General features: G+C 46.6%; 1 protein-coding gene across 1 annotated transcript in view; it reads right to left on the bottom strand.

The window, feature by feature from the left end:
* The window catches only part of LOC122940425 (zinc finger protein 432-like), a 34,238-nt gene that overhangs the window by 12,071 nt on the left and 4,921 nt on the right, over positions 1-17,246 (bottom strand). The window contains exon 4 of the mRNA XM_044297100.1: positions 3,258-3,360. Coding sequence (XP_044153035.1) covers positions 3,258-3,360 — 103 coding nt within the window. The remainder of the gene's footprint in view (positions 1-3,257; positions 3,361-17,246) is intronic.

Genomic DNA, 17,246 nt, shown 5'->3' with positions numbered 1-17,246 from the left:
TCTCCTCTAGAGTCTCTGGAAGCTGATAACTGACTAGAAGATCCTTTAAGTTATCAGTCAGACCTGACCTGAACTGACTCTTAAGTGCTGGTTCATTCCATCCTGAGGGAACACACCACCTTCTGAATTGGGTGCAATACTCCTCCGCAGGTAGATTGCCCTGAACCAGAACCTTTAGAGCAGTCTCAGCTACCAGTGTCCTGTCTGGTTCACCATACAGGGTACCCAGGGCCTGAAAAAACCCTCCACTGATGTTAAAAAACTGGCGTCAGCAGGTAAAGAAAATGCCCAGTCCTGGGGATCACCCTGTAACCGGGAAATGACAATGCCCACGCGTTGACTCTCGGGGCCAGAGGATACAGGGCGCAAACGGAAAAAAAGTTAACAATTTTCTTTAAAGGAAAGAAACTTCTTCCGATCTCCAGAAAAGGGCTCAGGAAGCTTAATCTGGGGCTCTAAATGCAGACTAGAGGCCTGAGGGATGGAAGTACCTTGTCCTAGCTCAAAAGAACAGAGTTTCTCCCCTAGCTCCTGCACCATCTGCATCAGGTTAGAGACATGGTCAGTCAGGTCACCAGAGGATTCATGATACAGTGGTTAGGTTATGGCCTGTTAATCTGTGACGGTCACGTACACTACAAACAGGGGGGAGGATAGTGACCACTGCGCTCCACCCTCACCCCTGGCCCTGCCTACTTGCCTCGCAAGTCCTAATGACAGGGGACAACTAGACGGCAGTCCCTAACTTAGGATACGTGCTGGGAAGACAGATAAGACAAATAACGGAATGTGAACAGACCAGGTCAATACCTAGAGGACAACGCAGTACAGAGAAAGGTCAGGAGAAGCCGGGTCATAAATACCAGGAGAGTCGAGAAGTACCAAAGGAGTCCGCAAAGAATAGTCAGGTGGAAGCCGAGGTCAATATACCAGGAAGGATACGCAGTACAGGAGGAGCAGGCAAAGGATCGTCAGGGAACAGGATCAGGTAAGTACACAGTAGTCCAACAAAATGCCAGGAACCTAGAATTAACAGGCAACCTGTGGCCAGCAGGCTGCCTGTATTTATAGTGGGGAGTGAGGGTCATATGACGTGGCCAGCGTCACATGACCGACAGACCGACCAGTCGAGCACCAATCAGCTCGGCGCTCAAGGCAGACCTAGGAGCAGGGAGCCTCCCAGCTAGCAAAGCCGCCCTGGGAATGAGGTCAAACACCGATCCTCGCTCCCGAAGCTAAGCAGCAGGCCTGCGGCTGATGGGAGACCGAGTACGCCTTCGGAACCCCGTTACAGTCCAGTTGTAGATGGAGGAGAGAAATCCAGCAGGAGACTTGCTGCTTGACGCAGATTACCAACTGATCTATGTAGCTTCTCTCGCCCAAGCTCATCAGCTTTAAAACAACATGGCAATGCTTCAGTTTGCACAGTAGAAAGAAGGTAGAAAAAGTGTAAGCAACAATCTGCTCTGTTTTTGTTAGGGATAGGAGGATGTCCATTAAGGAGGACATGGATAAGCACCTGGTGTAGGGTACCAGATAATCAGCAATTAATGTAAAAAGTTACAGTATCTCACAAAAGACAGTCCACCCCTCACATTTTTGTAAATATTTTATTCTATCTTTTCATGGGACAACCCTGAAGATCTGACACTTTGATACAATGTAAAGTAGTCAGTGTACAGCTTGTATAATGGTGTAAATTTGATGTGCCCTCAAAATAACTCAACACACAGCCATTAATGTGTAAACAGTTGGCAACAAACGTGAGTGCACCCCTAAGTGAGAATGGCCAAATTGTAACCAAAGTGCCAATATCTTGAGTTCACTAGAGCTTCATGGGTTGCCGCTTGAATCCTCTTCCACTCCAGATAACTCTGGATATGGAGCTGAGCATGTGCACTCAACTTCTTTGGTCAACCATGACAAGGCCTGTTCTGAGTGGAACCTGTCTTGTTAAACCGCTGTATGGTCTTGGCCAACGTGCTGCAGCTCAGTTTCAGGGTCTTCTATTAGCCTAGGCCATCTTTATGTAGAGCAACAATCCTTTTTTTTTTTTTTTTAGATCCTCAGAGATTTATTTGCCATGAGGTGCCATGTTGAACTTCCAGTAACCAGTAAGAGTGTGAAAGCGATAACATAGTATTTAACACACCTGCTCCCCATTCACACCTGAGACCTTGTAACACTAACGAGTCACATGACACCGGGAAGTGAAAATGGCTAATTGGGCACAATTTGGCCATTCTCACTTAGGGGTGTACTCACGTTTGTTGTTAGCGGTTTAGACATTAGTGGCTGTGTGTCGAGTTATTTTAAGGGGCACACCAAATTTACACCATTATACAAGCCGTATGCTGACTACTTTACATTGTATCAGTGTCAGATCTTCAGGGTTGTCCCATGAAAAGATAGAATAAAATATTTACAAAAATGTGAGGAGTGGACTGACTTTTGTGAGATACTGTAGGTACCAGCAACAGATCTTGATGATTTGCTTGCCCAAATGCATTCAGCATGGCAGAACATTCCTCAGACAATCATTAGTAACCTCATTGGTAGGATGCCAAGGTGTGTAAGTGACTGTATTTATGCACGTGGCTCTCATACTCAATACTGAATAAAGCAAGAAGTTTTGCATATTTTGTTTCCGTTTTTTATCATTTGCAGATTAAAGGGGTTCTCCAAGATTTTTGTAAGCACAGGTCATCGATATGAGTGGGGGTCTGGTCCCTGCACCCCCACCAATCAGCTGTCTGAGGAAGCCTCAGTGCTCACCGGAGCTCCAGTTAACAAAAAGCCTCCTCACAGCTTACCGGGCACATCGCCGTCTGTTCAATAGTAGCTATGCTTGGCATTGCAGCTCAGACCCATTCACTCGAATGGGACTAATCTGTGCCTAGGCCATATGACCGATGAACGTCACATTGCATGGCCAGGAAGAGGCCCAAGAGCGCGCAGAGCACTGTGTCCTGTCCTTACATCTGACCGATAAGGCTACAGGGAGTTGAATCCGCCTCCGATCTGATATTAATGACCTCTCCTGAGGATGGACTATATGTATCATATACATACTGTATATCACCTATAACGCTGTCACATTTCCATCCATATTTATTTCGAATTTTAGCTGAATCTGAATATAATGCTGAAAAAACTGACAGAAGATAGAGCCTAAAAATGTAACATAAAATTGTATCATCCAGTGAAGGAGTAGAATCTGTGGATCTTCTCTGCTTTACTTAGTGGTCACTACTCACCTGGGCGGTTATCTGTAGGAATGTCCTCTGTACTCTGCTCATCACCCCTCACATATGTCTTTGTAGGATTAATATATTTCAGATCTTCACCCGGATTCACAAGCTGTGAAAAAAATATTGTAGAAGTCATCAGACGGTTGGAGAAGTCACGTGGAAGGTTTTATATGACCTGAAAAGACGACCAAAAATGACCGGACAGCAGAAGTTATCTGACCCAAATATTTGCAGGTCTCCTGTATAAATCCAATCTGATTGCTTTGTTGATCCAAACAGTTTGCAATGCAGGGAGAGTAGCCCTAATATTCCATCCCTAACATTACATTGTGTGTATATAACATTACATTGTTTGTGCACCTGTTGCCCTTGCTGGCCGCCCCAGGGCTGTGAATTCGGTAAGCCAAGGTTCTTTCGGTCAATGGCTTATTTAACTCCTCGGAATGGGCATAATCATCTGCTCTGCTGCAGCCAATGACTAGATTCAGGGGTCACATGTGCACAAAAGACACATCACCACTGAAGCCAGTCATTGGCTGCAGAAAGCAGGTGACCATGCCTGTGCCGGCGAGGGAGCAAACAACATTTACTGGAAGATGGATACACAGGAGCTGGCACACATAACCGGAGCTGAGGGGAGCAGGTACGTATGACTCTTTTCATAGTAGAGGCTGCGGACACATGTGAAAAGTTACTTATTCCTGAACAAACCCTTTAATTTTTGTCTTCCTGTTCTATCTAGACATTTTGGGATGACTGCAGGCATGAAGATACTGTACCTAGTATAAGGGACAGCGGAGAACACAGGAGAGGTGAGAACTGATTATCTAGCACCACTAGAACTCTGCTTATCACTGATTATTGATTATTATGACCGTAGCGGGGACGAGCGCTCCATGGTAGAGGGGATCATGACAAAAACTGAATGAGAGGATTGATAACCCCAAAAATAGTCCCTGTACAGGGTGACCCATATAGAGGTAAAACATAACTTTTACTATTTATGCTAAAAGGAAATACAAGTGTGATCAATTAAAACTATGAGGGTCCCGCTGTCACCATTATGTTATGGTGTACAGATCACGTCTATCACCTGATAGGATATTGGAGTGAGGTGGTTGTTCAAAGTGCACAAAGTGGGGTTGATCCACAAGTATTTTAGGGTGAATCTATAAGTATCTAGATTACCCAATATGTCTGAGGTCTAGTAGTCTCTATGTGTTCTGGCTGCAGGCTACCTATTAGATTCTTCCAAAATAGCAGAGGAGCACTCGATTTTGTGAATACTCGCTTTAGTGAGCAGTCGTACATAGGTGTGGAGAGTGTCCACTCCTGAGGTCCACTCTTACTCCTTTTTTACACCCCTAAGAGGGGGAAGGAGAGAGGGTAAGTAGATACGTTCAGATCACACATACACACTCCTATCAGAACCTAGGTGTGGAGAAAGATCTCCTCCACTCCTGAGGTCTCCCCTTGCTCCTTTCTCATACCCCTAAGCGAGGGAAGGAGAGAGGTGAAGTAGGTACGTTCACATCACACATACACACTCCTATCAGAACCTAGGTGTGGAGAGAGATCTCCACCACTGCTGGGGTCTTACTGAATCTGATTAGTTTAGACTTGATTTCCTCATCTTTATTCTGAAGGTAATCATTTCAGGGGCTCATCGTTTAAATATGTGCTTTCCCAGTTTATTGGATTATGTACAGCAGCATGCCATGTTTAGGGACATACAGAAGACAAGGAGGAGCAGCTGGTGGGGAGGGATCTCTGAAGAGGGATCTGTTAAATGATGCTGTAATTTTGTAGTTCACAGGACGTCAGCCACACAGGACAGACTGATCTCCTGTCTGACAGGACAGCAAGCCTCGGACTGGTGGTCAGACTGGAGATTACATGACCAGGTGTCCATAATCAAAAGGGTCTAAAATGTATGGATGCATCTGAGCATCTAGAAAATTGCTGATGAGTTGACGTTATATGTGCTGATGAAAAACTAGATTTTTGTCCCCCCCAATGAACGGAAGAGAAACAGATTTTACGGTAAGTACAAAAATCTAGTTTTCTCATCCGTATCATTGGGGGACACAGTCTTGACCTTGGGACATTCCAGAGCAGTCCCCAGGGTGGGTCATAAACGAAGAAGCCATCCTGCCAATCCGAGGACCGCATTCTGCAAAACTCTATGCCGCAGAAAAGTGTCAGAAGATGCAAAGGTGTAAAACTTGGAAAAGTGTGCCCAGATGACCAGGCAGCCGCCCTGCACCCCTCAAAGGCCAAAGCCCCATGATGTACTGCCCAACCATTGCTTGACAAAATGATCAGTAAATCGGAAGGGTAGAGCCACTGATGCAGTACGCTTCCATCATGGCCAAACAAATCCATCAGGAAATGGAAACTTTGGAGACAGCCAGCCCTCGTCTCGATCTCTCCGAAATGACGAATAATGAATCCGTCCGTCGGAAAGAGGACGTCTGAAAGAAATAGACGCGGATCCCCCAAGGATTCCACGGAAGCCGGTAAGGGGGCGCAGCGTCCACCACCCCCTGCAGAAAGGGAAACCAAATTCTGCTAAAAAAAAAAGAATGGTGTCTGGATATCAAGGGTCAGATGTGACAAAACTTGCCGCCCCCCCCCCCCCCCCCATGGGGGAGGAAGTAGGGATTCCTGAAAATAGGAGGCCCCACACACCATACCGGACTGCCAGAAGAGAACACCATGAACCATGACGAACAAGTCAGGGCTAGAGAACCTGGACCAACACCACCTGTGCAGGCACCCTACAGCAGAAAGGGGGCATACAAGCCCCCAATGGCTATGAACACTAGCAGAGCAAGTAGTAACAGTATGTGGAGAAAGTGCAACTACTCGCCCTGCGAATCGGGAGCAGTAGAGAAGGCTGATGCGGCTCAGTAGGGAACCAGCATTTAGGGGTGACAACAAGGACAGTACAACCGCTATACCCGGGGAGGGGAGCCATGCAAACAATACACATATGCAAACTGAATAACTGCATACCCAAAACCACACGGAAGCAACCCTGATGCTGTCACTGTAGTAGAAGGTAGGCAATGCACTACCTGTAAAGGCTCAAAGCCTGCGCCTTAGAAATCGGCAAGTTATACCATCGAACCGAAAGCCGTGCTAATACCCACGAGAAGTGAGCAAACCCACCAGCTGAAACCTGTCCTGGTATGGGCAGAAGACTGCACTATAGGGAATAAAAGTACCTGTCGGGAACACCATACATATAATGCCTGGAGGATCTATCGCACCCGGTGATGGCAGAACATGAGCACAGTGCCACCTGTGATAAGGAAATGTAGGCACAATCACAGCTACAACTAGCGAGAAGGTTCCACTCCTAGAAGGGGAGGATGAATACTCCCCCTGGGATGGAGTCACACAGTAGGGACACGGAACAAGAGTAGCCATAAAATCTATGGCCAGCGCAAGGCTGCCTCATAGGGGGGAGGCCATAGCCCAACTATGGTTTCCAGGACCAGAGGAGAGGCTCCCCCCCGAGAATGAGGCCAAACAGCAGTTAACACCCAGAATATGGTGATAGCACCATTATCCACTTAAAGAGCAAGGAAACTGACAAGCAGCGCATCTGTTCCACCTACTGACAGAGAATGGATGTCGATCGTGTTGTGTCCACAGCCTGTCAGCTACCAGCTACTGTCCTACCTAAGAAAGATGGAAAATGCGAAGGAAACCCAACATAATTTATTGGGTCCATGGGTAGTGTAAGCACTACTGGTTGTGCAACTACTCCACCAATAGAAGGAGGGTAATGCTACCGGATCTACAGTATGCAATTGTGGTAGAAAAACTACTCTATACAAAAAGGGTAATACCACAAAATGTACAGTATACGGAGTAAGTGCAAATACTCCTATTACGGAAGGAGAGGAATGCTTGCGGAAGCATAGGTTCTAGTGATAGTGCAACTACTCTGCCGTGGAAGGAGGGTAGTGCTACAGGACTTCTGTAGTGGTGTAAATAGTCCACCTATGGAAGAAGAACAATGCTACCTGATGTACAGGAGCCCACCGAGGGTTCCAAAACTCTGCCCAAGAAATGTGAAAACACTCCGTCCTTTAATAAAGGGTAATGCTACCGGCCGAATGGCACCCACTGAAATTGCAATCACTCCGCCCATGAGAGGAGGGTAAATCTACCAGCTGTACCAGGTCCAGAGTTAGTGGCACTACTCCCCTATGGAAAGAGAATAATGGAACGGACTGTACGGTACCCATGAAAGTGCTATTACCCTGTCTATGGAAGAAGGGTAATGGCACAGACTATACAGTACTCAATGAAAGTGCAAGTCCTCCGCCTGAAAAGGAAGTGTAACGCCATCCAATGCAAATGACTCTGCCTATGAAAGGAGTGTAATGCAACAGGCAGTACAGCATCCAATGTAAGTGCAATTACCCCACCTATGGAAGGAGGGTGAGCCTATAAACTGCACGGTATCCAGTGCAAAAGTAATTACTCCGCCTTATGGAAGGAGGTAATGCTACAGGCAGTACCGCATACAGTGTAAGTGCAATTATTCCGCCTTATCGAAGGAGGGTGATGCTACAGGCTGTACGGTATCCTTTGTAAGTGCAATTACACCGCCTATAGAAGGAGGTAATGCTACAGGCATTACCGCATCCAGTGTAACTGCAGTTACTCCGCCTTTTATGGAAGGAGGGTAATGCTACAGAATGTACAGTATCCAGTGTAAGTGCAGTTACTCCGCCTTTTATGGAAGGAGAGTAATGTTACAGAATGTACAGTATCCAGTGCAGTTACTCCACCTTTTATGGAAGGAGAGTAATGCTACAGAATGTACAGTATCCAGTGCAGTTACTCTGCCTTTTGTGGAAGGAGGAGGGTAATGCTACAGAATGTACAGTATCCAGTGTAAGTGCAATTACTCTGCCTTTTATGGAAGGAGAGTAATGCTACAGAATGTACAGTATCCAGTGCAAGTGCAGTTACTCCGCCTTTTGTGGAAGGAGAGTAATGTTACAGAATGTACAGTATCCAGTGCAAGTGCAGTTACTCCGCCTTTTGTGGAAGGAGAGTAATGTTACAGAATGTACAGTATCCAGTGCAAGTGCAGTTACTCCGCCTTTTGTGGAAGGAGAGTAATGTTACAGAATGTACAGTATCCAGTGCAAGTGCAGTTACTCCGCCTTTTGTGGAAGGAGAGTAATGTTACAGAATGTACAGTATCCAGTGCAAGTGCAGTTACTCCGCCTTTTGTGGAAGGAGAGTAATGTTACAGAATGTACAGTATCCAGTGTAAGTGCAATTACTCTGCCTTTTATGGAAGGAGGGTAATGCTACAGGCTGTACAGTATCCAGTGCAAGTGCAGTTACTCCGCCTTTTGTGGAAGGAGGGTAATGCTACAGGCTGTACGTGTATCCAGCAGTAGGGTAAAGAAATTCTGCCTACAGAATGGCATGGGAACTAGGCTCAGACAAACCAAATCGCTCCAAGGGTTAATAATATATAAATATATAGACTTTTTTTTTTATAATACAGCTCAATTCTAATCAAACAGACCTAAGGGAACTGCACCCACATCCATCTGTACTAATAACCAGCACTGCAAGCCTCAGCAGAGAGCCCAAAAGCGCTTTCCTCAGCACAGTAGCACTGAGGCAAGGAAGGGGTTAAGCAGAAGGCAGGGGCGGAGCTTATTGGCAGCTGGTGGGGAAAGAGCAATTACTACACCAGGTTGGACTCTCACCAAACACATCCTGCTTAGCTTCTAAATGCACATGCAGGTAATCACCAGATTACTAGGGCAGTTTTCTTTAGGAAACAACCTTCTAACACACTGAGCCATTAGAGAAAAACTGGGATAGTCACATTAAAAAACCTGGGGAGGGGGAGGGAGGAGGAATTGGGGCTGTTATGCAAGCGGGTGTGGACCCACTGCGCCACTGACTGGGTATACTCCGGAGGGGCGTAAATAAGCAGCTACCTGGTATTCACTAGAGCCCCTAATGGTGGGGATAGGCTTGGTCCGTAGGGTAGCTCCATAGTAGTCTCCAAGTCAGTGGCAGCTGACCGGGGGGTCAGAGTTCTCGGTGCAAGCACCGAGGGGACGAGCGTGGCCAGGAGGATCAGTGTCAGGACAGGCAGCGATCCAGCAATGTCAGTAAGCAAAGTCCTAGGTCAGAGGCAGGCGGAAAACAAAGTCCATAAACGAGATCCGAGGTCAGAGGCAGGCAGCAAACAGGCAAAGTCCAGGAGATCAATAGCAGGATTCGGTACACAGGAAGGCAGACAAGATAACCACCTTTGCACAGGGACTAGACAAGGCTAGACACTGAGGTTGCTCAGGCAATGTAGCAGGAAGCAGGAAGCGCCTTTAAATACATGCTGCAATCCGGCCATTGGCTGCTGAGACAGAGGGCGTGTGTGTGTTGCTACACAGGAAAGAGAGACACCCACGCAAGCTTCAGCAGCAGTGCAAGTCTGCAGCAGCAAGGAAACACTGGCATGGATCACATGTAGCAGAGTCAAGTTAGTTACTGCCCGTGTTTGTCAGCTGGGCGGCAGGAGGGAAAAGAGGGAGCCCGGCGCCCGTGCCTGCAGATAGTGGCAGCTGCGCCGACACAGGCCGCTGGGCTAACAGGGGCCTTGGGGACTAAGAGAATACTCACCCGTCTGGCGTTTTCTGCCCCCCTGCCTCCAGCCAGATCACCACCTTCGGTGTGCGGCCCCTTGGTGAGGGAGGCTACACCGGAAACAGAGGGGACTTGTGGTTGACAGCCGTGGTGAGGCGAATGCTGGCAGGAGACAGTCCTCCTTTTCTTCTAGAGAGCGGCAACGAGCAGGGGGTTTGGGTGACCCCCTGGTCTCTCGTCTCCTGGGTGGGAGTGCAGGTAGTTTTTACCCAGACTGCCTGAAGCTTCCCGCTAAAAAAAAAAAAAAAAAAAAAAAAAAAAGGAGAGACAAAATTTGTAAATCAGCACAGGAAGGTCTGCCTCCTACAGACACTAAGGCCTCTTGCACACAAACATGTGCGCCCCGTGGCCTGCAATGCACAAACACCCACCGTGGGGCAGCCGAGCGGATCGCGGACCCATTCACTTTAATGGGTCCACGATCGTACCGCAAAAAGATAGGACATGTTCTATCTTTTTGCGGAACGGAAGTACGGGACGAAACCCTGTTCGGATTTGCATACCCATTGAAGTGAATGGGTCCGCATCCGTGATGTGGAATGCACACGGAACGGTGCCCGTGTATTGCGGATCTGAAATATGGCTATGGAGCACACACGTTAGTGTGCAATAAGCCTAAGCTAAACCTGATTAGCTCAGTGTCTGCAGGAGGGATATAGCTGAGAGGAGGAGCTAACACTTTTTTTTTGCTTAGTGTCGCCTCCTAGTGGCAATAGCTATACCAAGGTCAAGACTGTGTTCCCCATTGACACGGATGAGAAATTGCGATTTTTTATTTTTTTTTTATAAATAAATAGAAAATATTTTGACTCAAATTCACCACTGTAATGAAGTACAATATGTGACAAGAAAACAATCTCAGAATGGCTTGGATAAGTAAAAGCGTTTTAAAGTTATCACCACATAAAAAGACACATGTCAGATTTGCAAAGATTTGCAAAAAATGGCCTGGTCCTTAAAAGGGTTCTCCGGGAATAAAAAAAAATGAAAATACTTAAATATTGCTTTATTATAAATATTTTCCCAAATTTCTTTCATTAGTTATAATGGCTTATTTTGTCTAGGGAGCAATCATCAGGAGAAATAAAATGGCCACCCAGGACCTGTCCTAATCACACAGCAGGACAAATTCATAACACTGAGGTAAAGAGCACCTTAGGGTCCATTCACACGTCCCCATTCATTTCTATGAGCACTTCCGGGTCCGCAATTCCGTTCTCAAAAAAATTAGAACATGTCCTATTCTTGTCCGCATTTGCGTACAAGAACAGGCATATTCCATTAGTGCCGGCAATGTGCGGTCCGCTCATTGCTGCTGTCCGTGTTTTGCGGATCCGTGGACAGTGATGGCCAGTTCGCAGTGTTCGCCAGCGTACACATGCGGGCTGCTATCTTGACTCACAAGGGCTTACCTGTGCATCGCCGGACTTGTGAGTCAAGATGGCAGCCCGCATGTGTACGCTGGCGAACAGTGCAAACTGGCCATCACTGTCCGTGGAACCGCAAAACACGTTGCGGACTGTGTAAATGGACCCTTATCCTCCTCTCTTACTTGTCAGGGATTATGATCCTGAATACATCTGATAAGAACTTTAGAATGTTGACGAGCACAAGGCTGGAGATCATTATGTCAGGCTGATTGGGTTAAAATGGCAGACTTGACATGTTAAAAGTAGGGTGATGCTTGAAATCATTGTTCTTCCATTGTTAACCATGGTGACCTGCAAAGAAACGCGTGCAGCCATCATTGCGTTGCATAAAATTGGCTTTGAAGGCAAGGATATTGTGGCTACTAAGATTGCACCTCAATCAACAATTTATAGGATCATCAAGAACTTCAAGGAAAGAGGTTCAATTCTTGTTAAGAAGGCTTCAGGGCATCCAAGAAAGTCCAGCAAGCGCCAGGATCGTCTCCTAAAGAGGATTTAGCTGCGGGATCGGAGTGCCACCAGTGCAGAGCTTGCTCAGGAATAGCAGCAGGCAGGTGCGAGCGTATATGCACGCACAGTGAGGCGAAGACTTTTGGAAGATGGCCTGGTGTCAAGAAGGCCAGCAAAGAAGTCACTTCTCTCCTAAAAAAACATCAGGGACAGATCGATCTTCTGCAGAAAGTATGGTGAATGGACTGCTGAGGACTGGGGCAAAGTCATATTCTCTGATAAAGCCTCTTTCCGATTGTTTGGGGCATCTGGAAAAAGGCTAGTCTGCAGAAGAAAAGGTGAGCGCTACCATCAGTCCTGTGTCATGCCAACAGTAAAGCATCCTGAAACCATTCATGTGTGGGGTTGCTTCTCATCCAAGGGAGTGGGCTCACTCACAATTTTGCCCAAAAACACAGCCATGAATAAAGAATGGTACCAAAACACCCTCCAACAGCAACTTCTTCCAACAATCCAACAACAGTTTGGTGAAGAACAATGCATTTTCCAGCACGATGGAGCACCATGCCATAAGGCAAAAGTGATAACTAAGTGGCTCGGGGACCAAAACGTTGACATTTTGGGTCCATGGCCTGGAAACTGCCCAGATCTTAATCCCATTGAGAACTTGTGGTCAATCCTCAAGAGGCGGGTGGACAAACAAAAACCCACTAATTCTGACAAACTCCAAAAAGTAATTATGAAAGAATGGGTTGCTATCAGTCAGGAATTGGCCCAGAAGTTGATTGAGAGCATGCCCAGTCGAATTGCAGAGGTCCTGAAAAAGAAGGGCCAACATGGCAAATACTGACTCTTTGCATATATGTCATGTAATTGTCAATAAAAGCCTTTGAAACGTATGAAGTGCGTGTAATTATATTTCACTACATCACAGAAACAACTGAAACAAAGATCTAAAAGCAGTTTAGCAGCAAACTTTGTGAAAACTAATATTTGTGTAATTCTCGAAACTTTTGGCCACGACTGTACAATGGCATATCATTACCATCTACAAACCGGATTCCAAAAAAGTTGGGACACTAACCAAATTGTGAATAAAAACTGAATGCAATGATGTGGATATGGCAAATGTCAATATTTTATTTGTAATAGAACGTAGATGACAGATCAAACGTTTAATCCGAGTAAATGTATCATTTTAAAGCAAAAATACGTTGATTCAAATTTTCACGGTGTCAACAAATCCCCAAAAAGTTGGGACAAGTAGCAATAAGAGGCTGGAAAAAGTAAATTTGAGCATAACGAAGAGCTGGAAGACCAATTAACACTAATTAGGTCAATTGGCAACATGATTGGGTATAAAAAGAGCTTCTCAGAGTGGCAGTGTCTCTCAGAAGCCAAGATGGGTAGAGGATCACCAATTCCCACAATGTTGCGCAGAAAGATAGTGGAGCAATATCAGAAAGGTGTTACCCAGCGAAAAATTGCAAAGACTTTGCATCTATCATCATCAACTGTGCATAACATCATCCGAAGATTCAGATAATCTGAAACAATCTCTGTGCGTAAGGGTCAAGGCCGTAAAACCATACTTGATGCCCGTGATCTCCGGGCCCTTAAACGACACTGCACCACAAACAGGAATGCTACTGTAAAGGAAATCACAGAATGGGCTCAGGAATACTTCCAGAAACCATTGACACAATCCACCGTGCCATCCGCCGTTGCCAGCTGGGACTCTACAGTGCAAAGAAGAAGCCATTTCTAAGCAAGATCCACAAGCTCAGGAGTTTTCACTGGGCCAGGGATCATTTAAAATGGAGTGTGGCAAAATGGAAGACTGTTCTGTGGTCAGACGAGTCACGATTCGAAGTTCTTTTTGGAAATCTGGGACGCCATGTCATCCGGACCAAAGAGGAAAAGGACAACCCAAGTTGTTATCAACGCTCAGTTCAGAAGCCTGCATCTCTGATGGTATGGGGTTGCATGAGTGCGTGTGGCATGGGCAGCTTGCATGTCTGGAAAGGCACCATCAATGCAGAAAAATATATTCAGGTTCTAGAACAACATATGCTCCCATCCAGACGTCATCTCTTTCAGGGAAGACCCTGCATTTTTCAACAAGATAATGCCAGACCACATTCTGCATCAATCACAACATCATGGCTGCGTAGGAGAAGGATCCGGCTACTGAAATGGCCAGTCTGCAGTCCAGATCTTTCACCTATAGAGAACATTTGGCACATCATAAAGAGGAAGGTGCAACAAAGAAGGCCCAAGACGATTGAACAGTTAGAGGCCTGTATAAGACAAGAATTGGAGAGCATTCCTATTTCTAAACGTAGAAACTGGTCTCCTCGGTCCCCAGACATCTGTTGAGTGTTGTAAGAAGAAGGGGAGATGCCACACTAACTTGTGAAAACTTCCATGAACTTACTATGCCCATCACAAAATACCTTGGGGTGTCTTCTTTCAAAAATGGGGTCACTTGTGGGGTATTTATACTGCCATGGCATTTTAGGGGAGCTAAAGTGTGAGAAGTAGTTTGGAATCCAAATGCGTAAAAAATGCCCTGTGAAACCCTAAAGGTGCTCTTTAGAATTTGGGCCTCTTTGGGCACCTAGGCTGCAAAAAAGTGTCACACATGTGGCATGGCCGTACTCAGGAGAAGTTGGGCAATGTGTTTTGGGGTGTCTTTTTTACATATACCCATGCTGAGTGAGAGAAATATCTCTCTAAAAGACAACTTTGTAAAAAAAAAAAATGGGAAAAGTTGACTTTTAGATAGATATTTCTCTCACTCAGCATGGGTATATGTAAAAATACACCCCAAAACACATTGCCCTACTTCTTCTGAGTACGGCGATACCACATGTGACACTTTTTTGCAGCCTAGGTGCCCAAAGAGGCCCAAATTCTAAAGAGCACCTTTAGGATTTCACAGGGCATTTTTTACGCATTTGGATTCCAAACTACTTCTCACGCTTTAGCTCCCCTAAAATGCCAGGGCAGTATAAATACCCCCACAAGTGACCCCATTTTTGAAAGAAGACACCCCAAGGTATTTCGCGATGGGCATAGTGAGTTCATGGAAGTTTTCACACAAGTTAGTGGAATATGAGACTTTGTAAGAAAAATAAATAAAATAAAAATCATCATTTTCCGCTAACTTGTGACAAAAAATAAAAACTTCTATGAACTCACTATGCCCATCAGCGAATACCTTAGGGTGTCTACTTTCCGAAATGGGGTCATTTGTGGGGTGTTTCTACTATCTGGACATTGTAGAACCTCAGGAAACATGACAGGTGCTCAGAAAGTCAGAGCTGCTTCAAAATGCGGAAATTCACATTTTTGTACCATAGTTTGTAAACACTATAACTTTTGCGCAAACCAATAAATATACACTTATTGCATTTTTTTTATCAAAGACATGTAGAACAATAAGTTTAGAGAAAAATTTATATAGAAATGTAGTTTAAAAAAAAAATAATTTACAACTGAAAAGTGAAAAATGTCATTTTTTTGCAAAAATTTCTGTCAATTTCGAAACAACAACTGAATAGGTAAGGGTGAGGAGGCCATTTAAAGGGAGTCTTTCACCTAATCTGAGCGTTTTAGGCTGCTTTCACACTAGCGTTCGGGTGTCCGCTCGTGAGCTCCGTTTTGAAGGGGCTCACGAGCGGACCCGAACGCAGCCGTCCAGCCCTGATGCAGTCTGAATGGAGCGGATCCGCTCAGACTGCATCAGTCTGGCGGCGTTCAGCCTCCGCTCCGCTCGCCTCCGCACGGACAGCGTTCGGGTGTCCGCCTGGCCGTGTGGAGGCGTGCGGATCCGTCCAGACTTACAATGTAAGTCAATGGGGACGGATCCGTTTGAAGATGCCACAATACGGCTCAATCTTCAAGCGGATCCGTCCCCCATTGACTTTACATTGAAAGTCTGGACGGATCCGTCCGAGGCTATTTTCACACTTAGCTTTTTTTTGCCATTTTAATGCAGACGGATCCGTTCTGAACGGAGCCTCCGTCTGCATTAATATGATCGGATCCGTTCAGAACGGATCCGATCGAACGCTAGTGTGAAAGTAGCCTTAGACCGCTCAGATCAGGTTATAGACTCTTTAACCCTCATTACGATCATACCCTTCTCTAATGTGTCCCTCGCCCAGATAATGAAAATAACACTTTTTAAACTTATGCAAATTACCTTCTGAAGGTGCCCAGGGGCTGCGTTACTGGGCGATGTGCCCAGAAAAACACACCTCCAGCCGGCGGACGTCACGAGCGGCACCAGAGGACGGCGGGCTGGGAACTGGCCCGCACCTGCGCACTGCTCTGCCCATTATGGGCAGAGGAACATCCTTTCATATTGCGCATGCGCCGGCCGGCTGTCTTTAGTTGGCCGGCGCATGCGCAATATGAAAAGCTGTTCATCTGCCCATAATGGGCAGAGCAGTGCGCAGGTGCGGGCCAGTTCCCAGCCCGCCGTCCTCTGGTGCCGCTCGTGACGTCCGCCGGCTGGAGGTGTGTTTTTCTGGGCACATCGCACAGTAACGCCGCCCCTGGGCACCTTCAGAAGGTAATTTGCATAAGTTTAAAAAGTGTTATTTTCATTATCTGGGCGAGGGACACATACTCCCTTTAAATCTTCCGCTTCTACGTTGTTTCCTGTCCTGGGGGTGGGAACATCCTCCTGAGAGTGTCGTCGTGGAGGCGCCGGGGAAAAAGGTGAGATTCTGGGAAGACTGGGGGTGAATGTATTGGTCCGGGCCAAGTGGGTGCGTCACTGACCGCAGTATTATGATCTGCTACACCGGTTGCAAAAATGGCTGCAGCGTGACATACCGAGTCCCACTGCTGGACAGTCTGTTGGCGGATATGTACTGCAGGGCTTTGCCGTACCCTCTACAGCACTAGATCGGCCAGGCATCTCCTGGTAATGCCCTAGAGATGGTCGACCTGTTGGAGCGCTCTGAGGTCACCAGAAATCTACAGGGGGGGGGGGGGGTTCTTTTTGGGGCGGCCAGTTAAACCCTGGAAGTCTCCACCCTCGACCAGGCGGCTAAGGCCAACAAAACCCACTCGGGATATACTCCCTACAGACCTACAGATGGCGGTGTCAAGAGCCTGGTCACATAAGGGCCGACTGTCCCCATCGGGGGGAACCCATGGACACTAACTATGGCTACTGCCTCTCAATGTATGCCAGAGGTTGTGTGCAACCAGTACCCCCGAGTCAATAGACTAGTCACCTGTGCCAGGTGCAAGTGGGAGATATCTTGGCGGTGGTGCTGTTGGACTCAGGGAGCCTGGTGTTCCTGGTAAGAGCTGTCCTGGTGCGGCCCGCTGAGTATACTGACCAAAAAGTCAGTGTTGTGTGCATCCATGGAGACTTAAAGGACTATCCCACCTG

The sequence above is a fragment of the Bufo gargarizans genome, chromosome 6 (assembly GCF_014858855.1).
Source record: "Bufo gargarizans isolate SCDJY-AF-19 chromosome 6, ASM1485885v1, whole genome shotgun sequence".
Lineage (NCBI taxonomy): Eukaryota > Metazoa > Chordata > Amphibia > Anura > Bufonidae > Bufo > Bufo gargarizans.
Note: the sequence above shows the minus strand (reverse complement) of the source record. Positions and strands in the feature narration are given on the sequence as shown.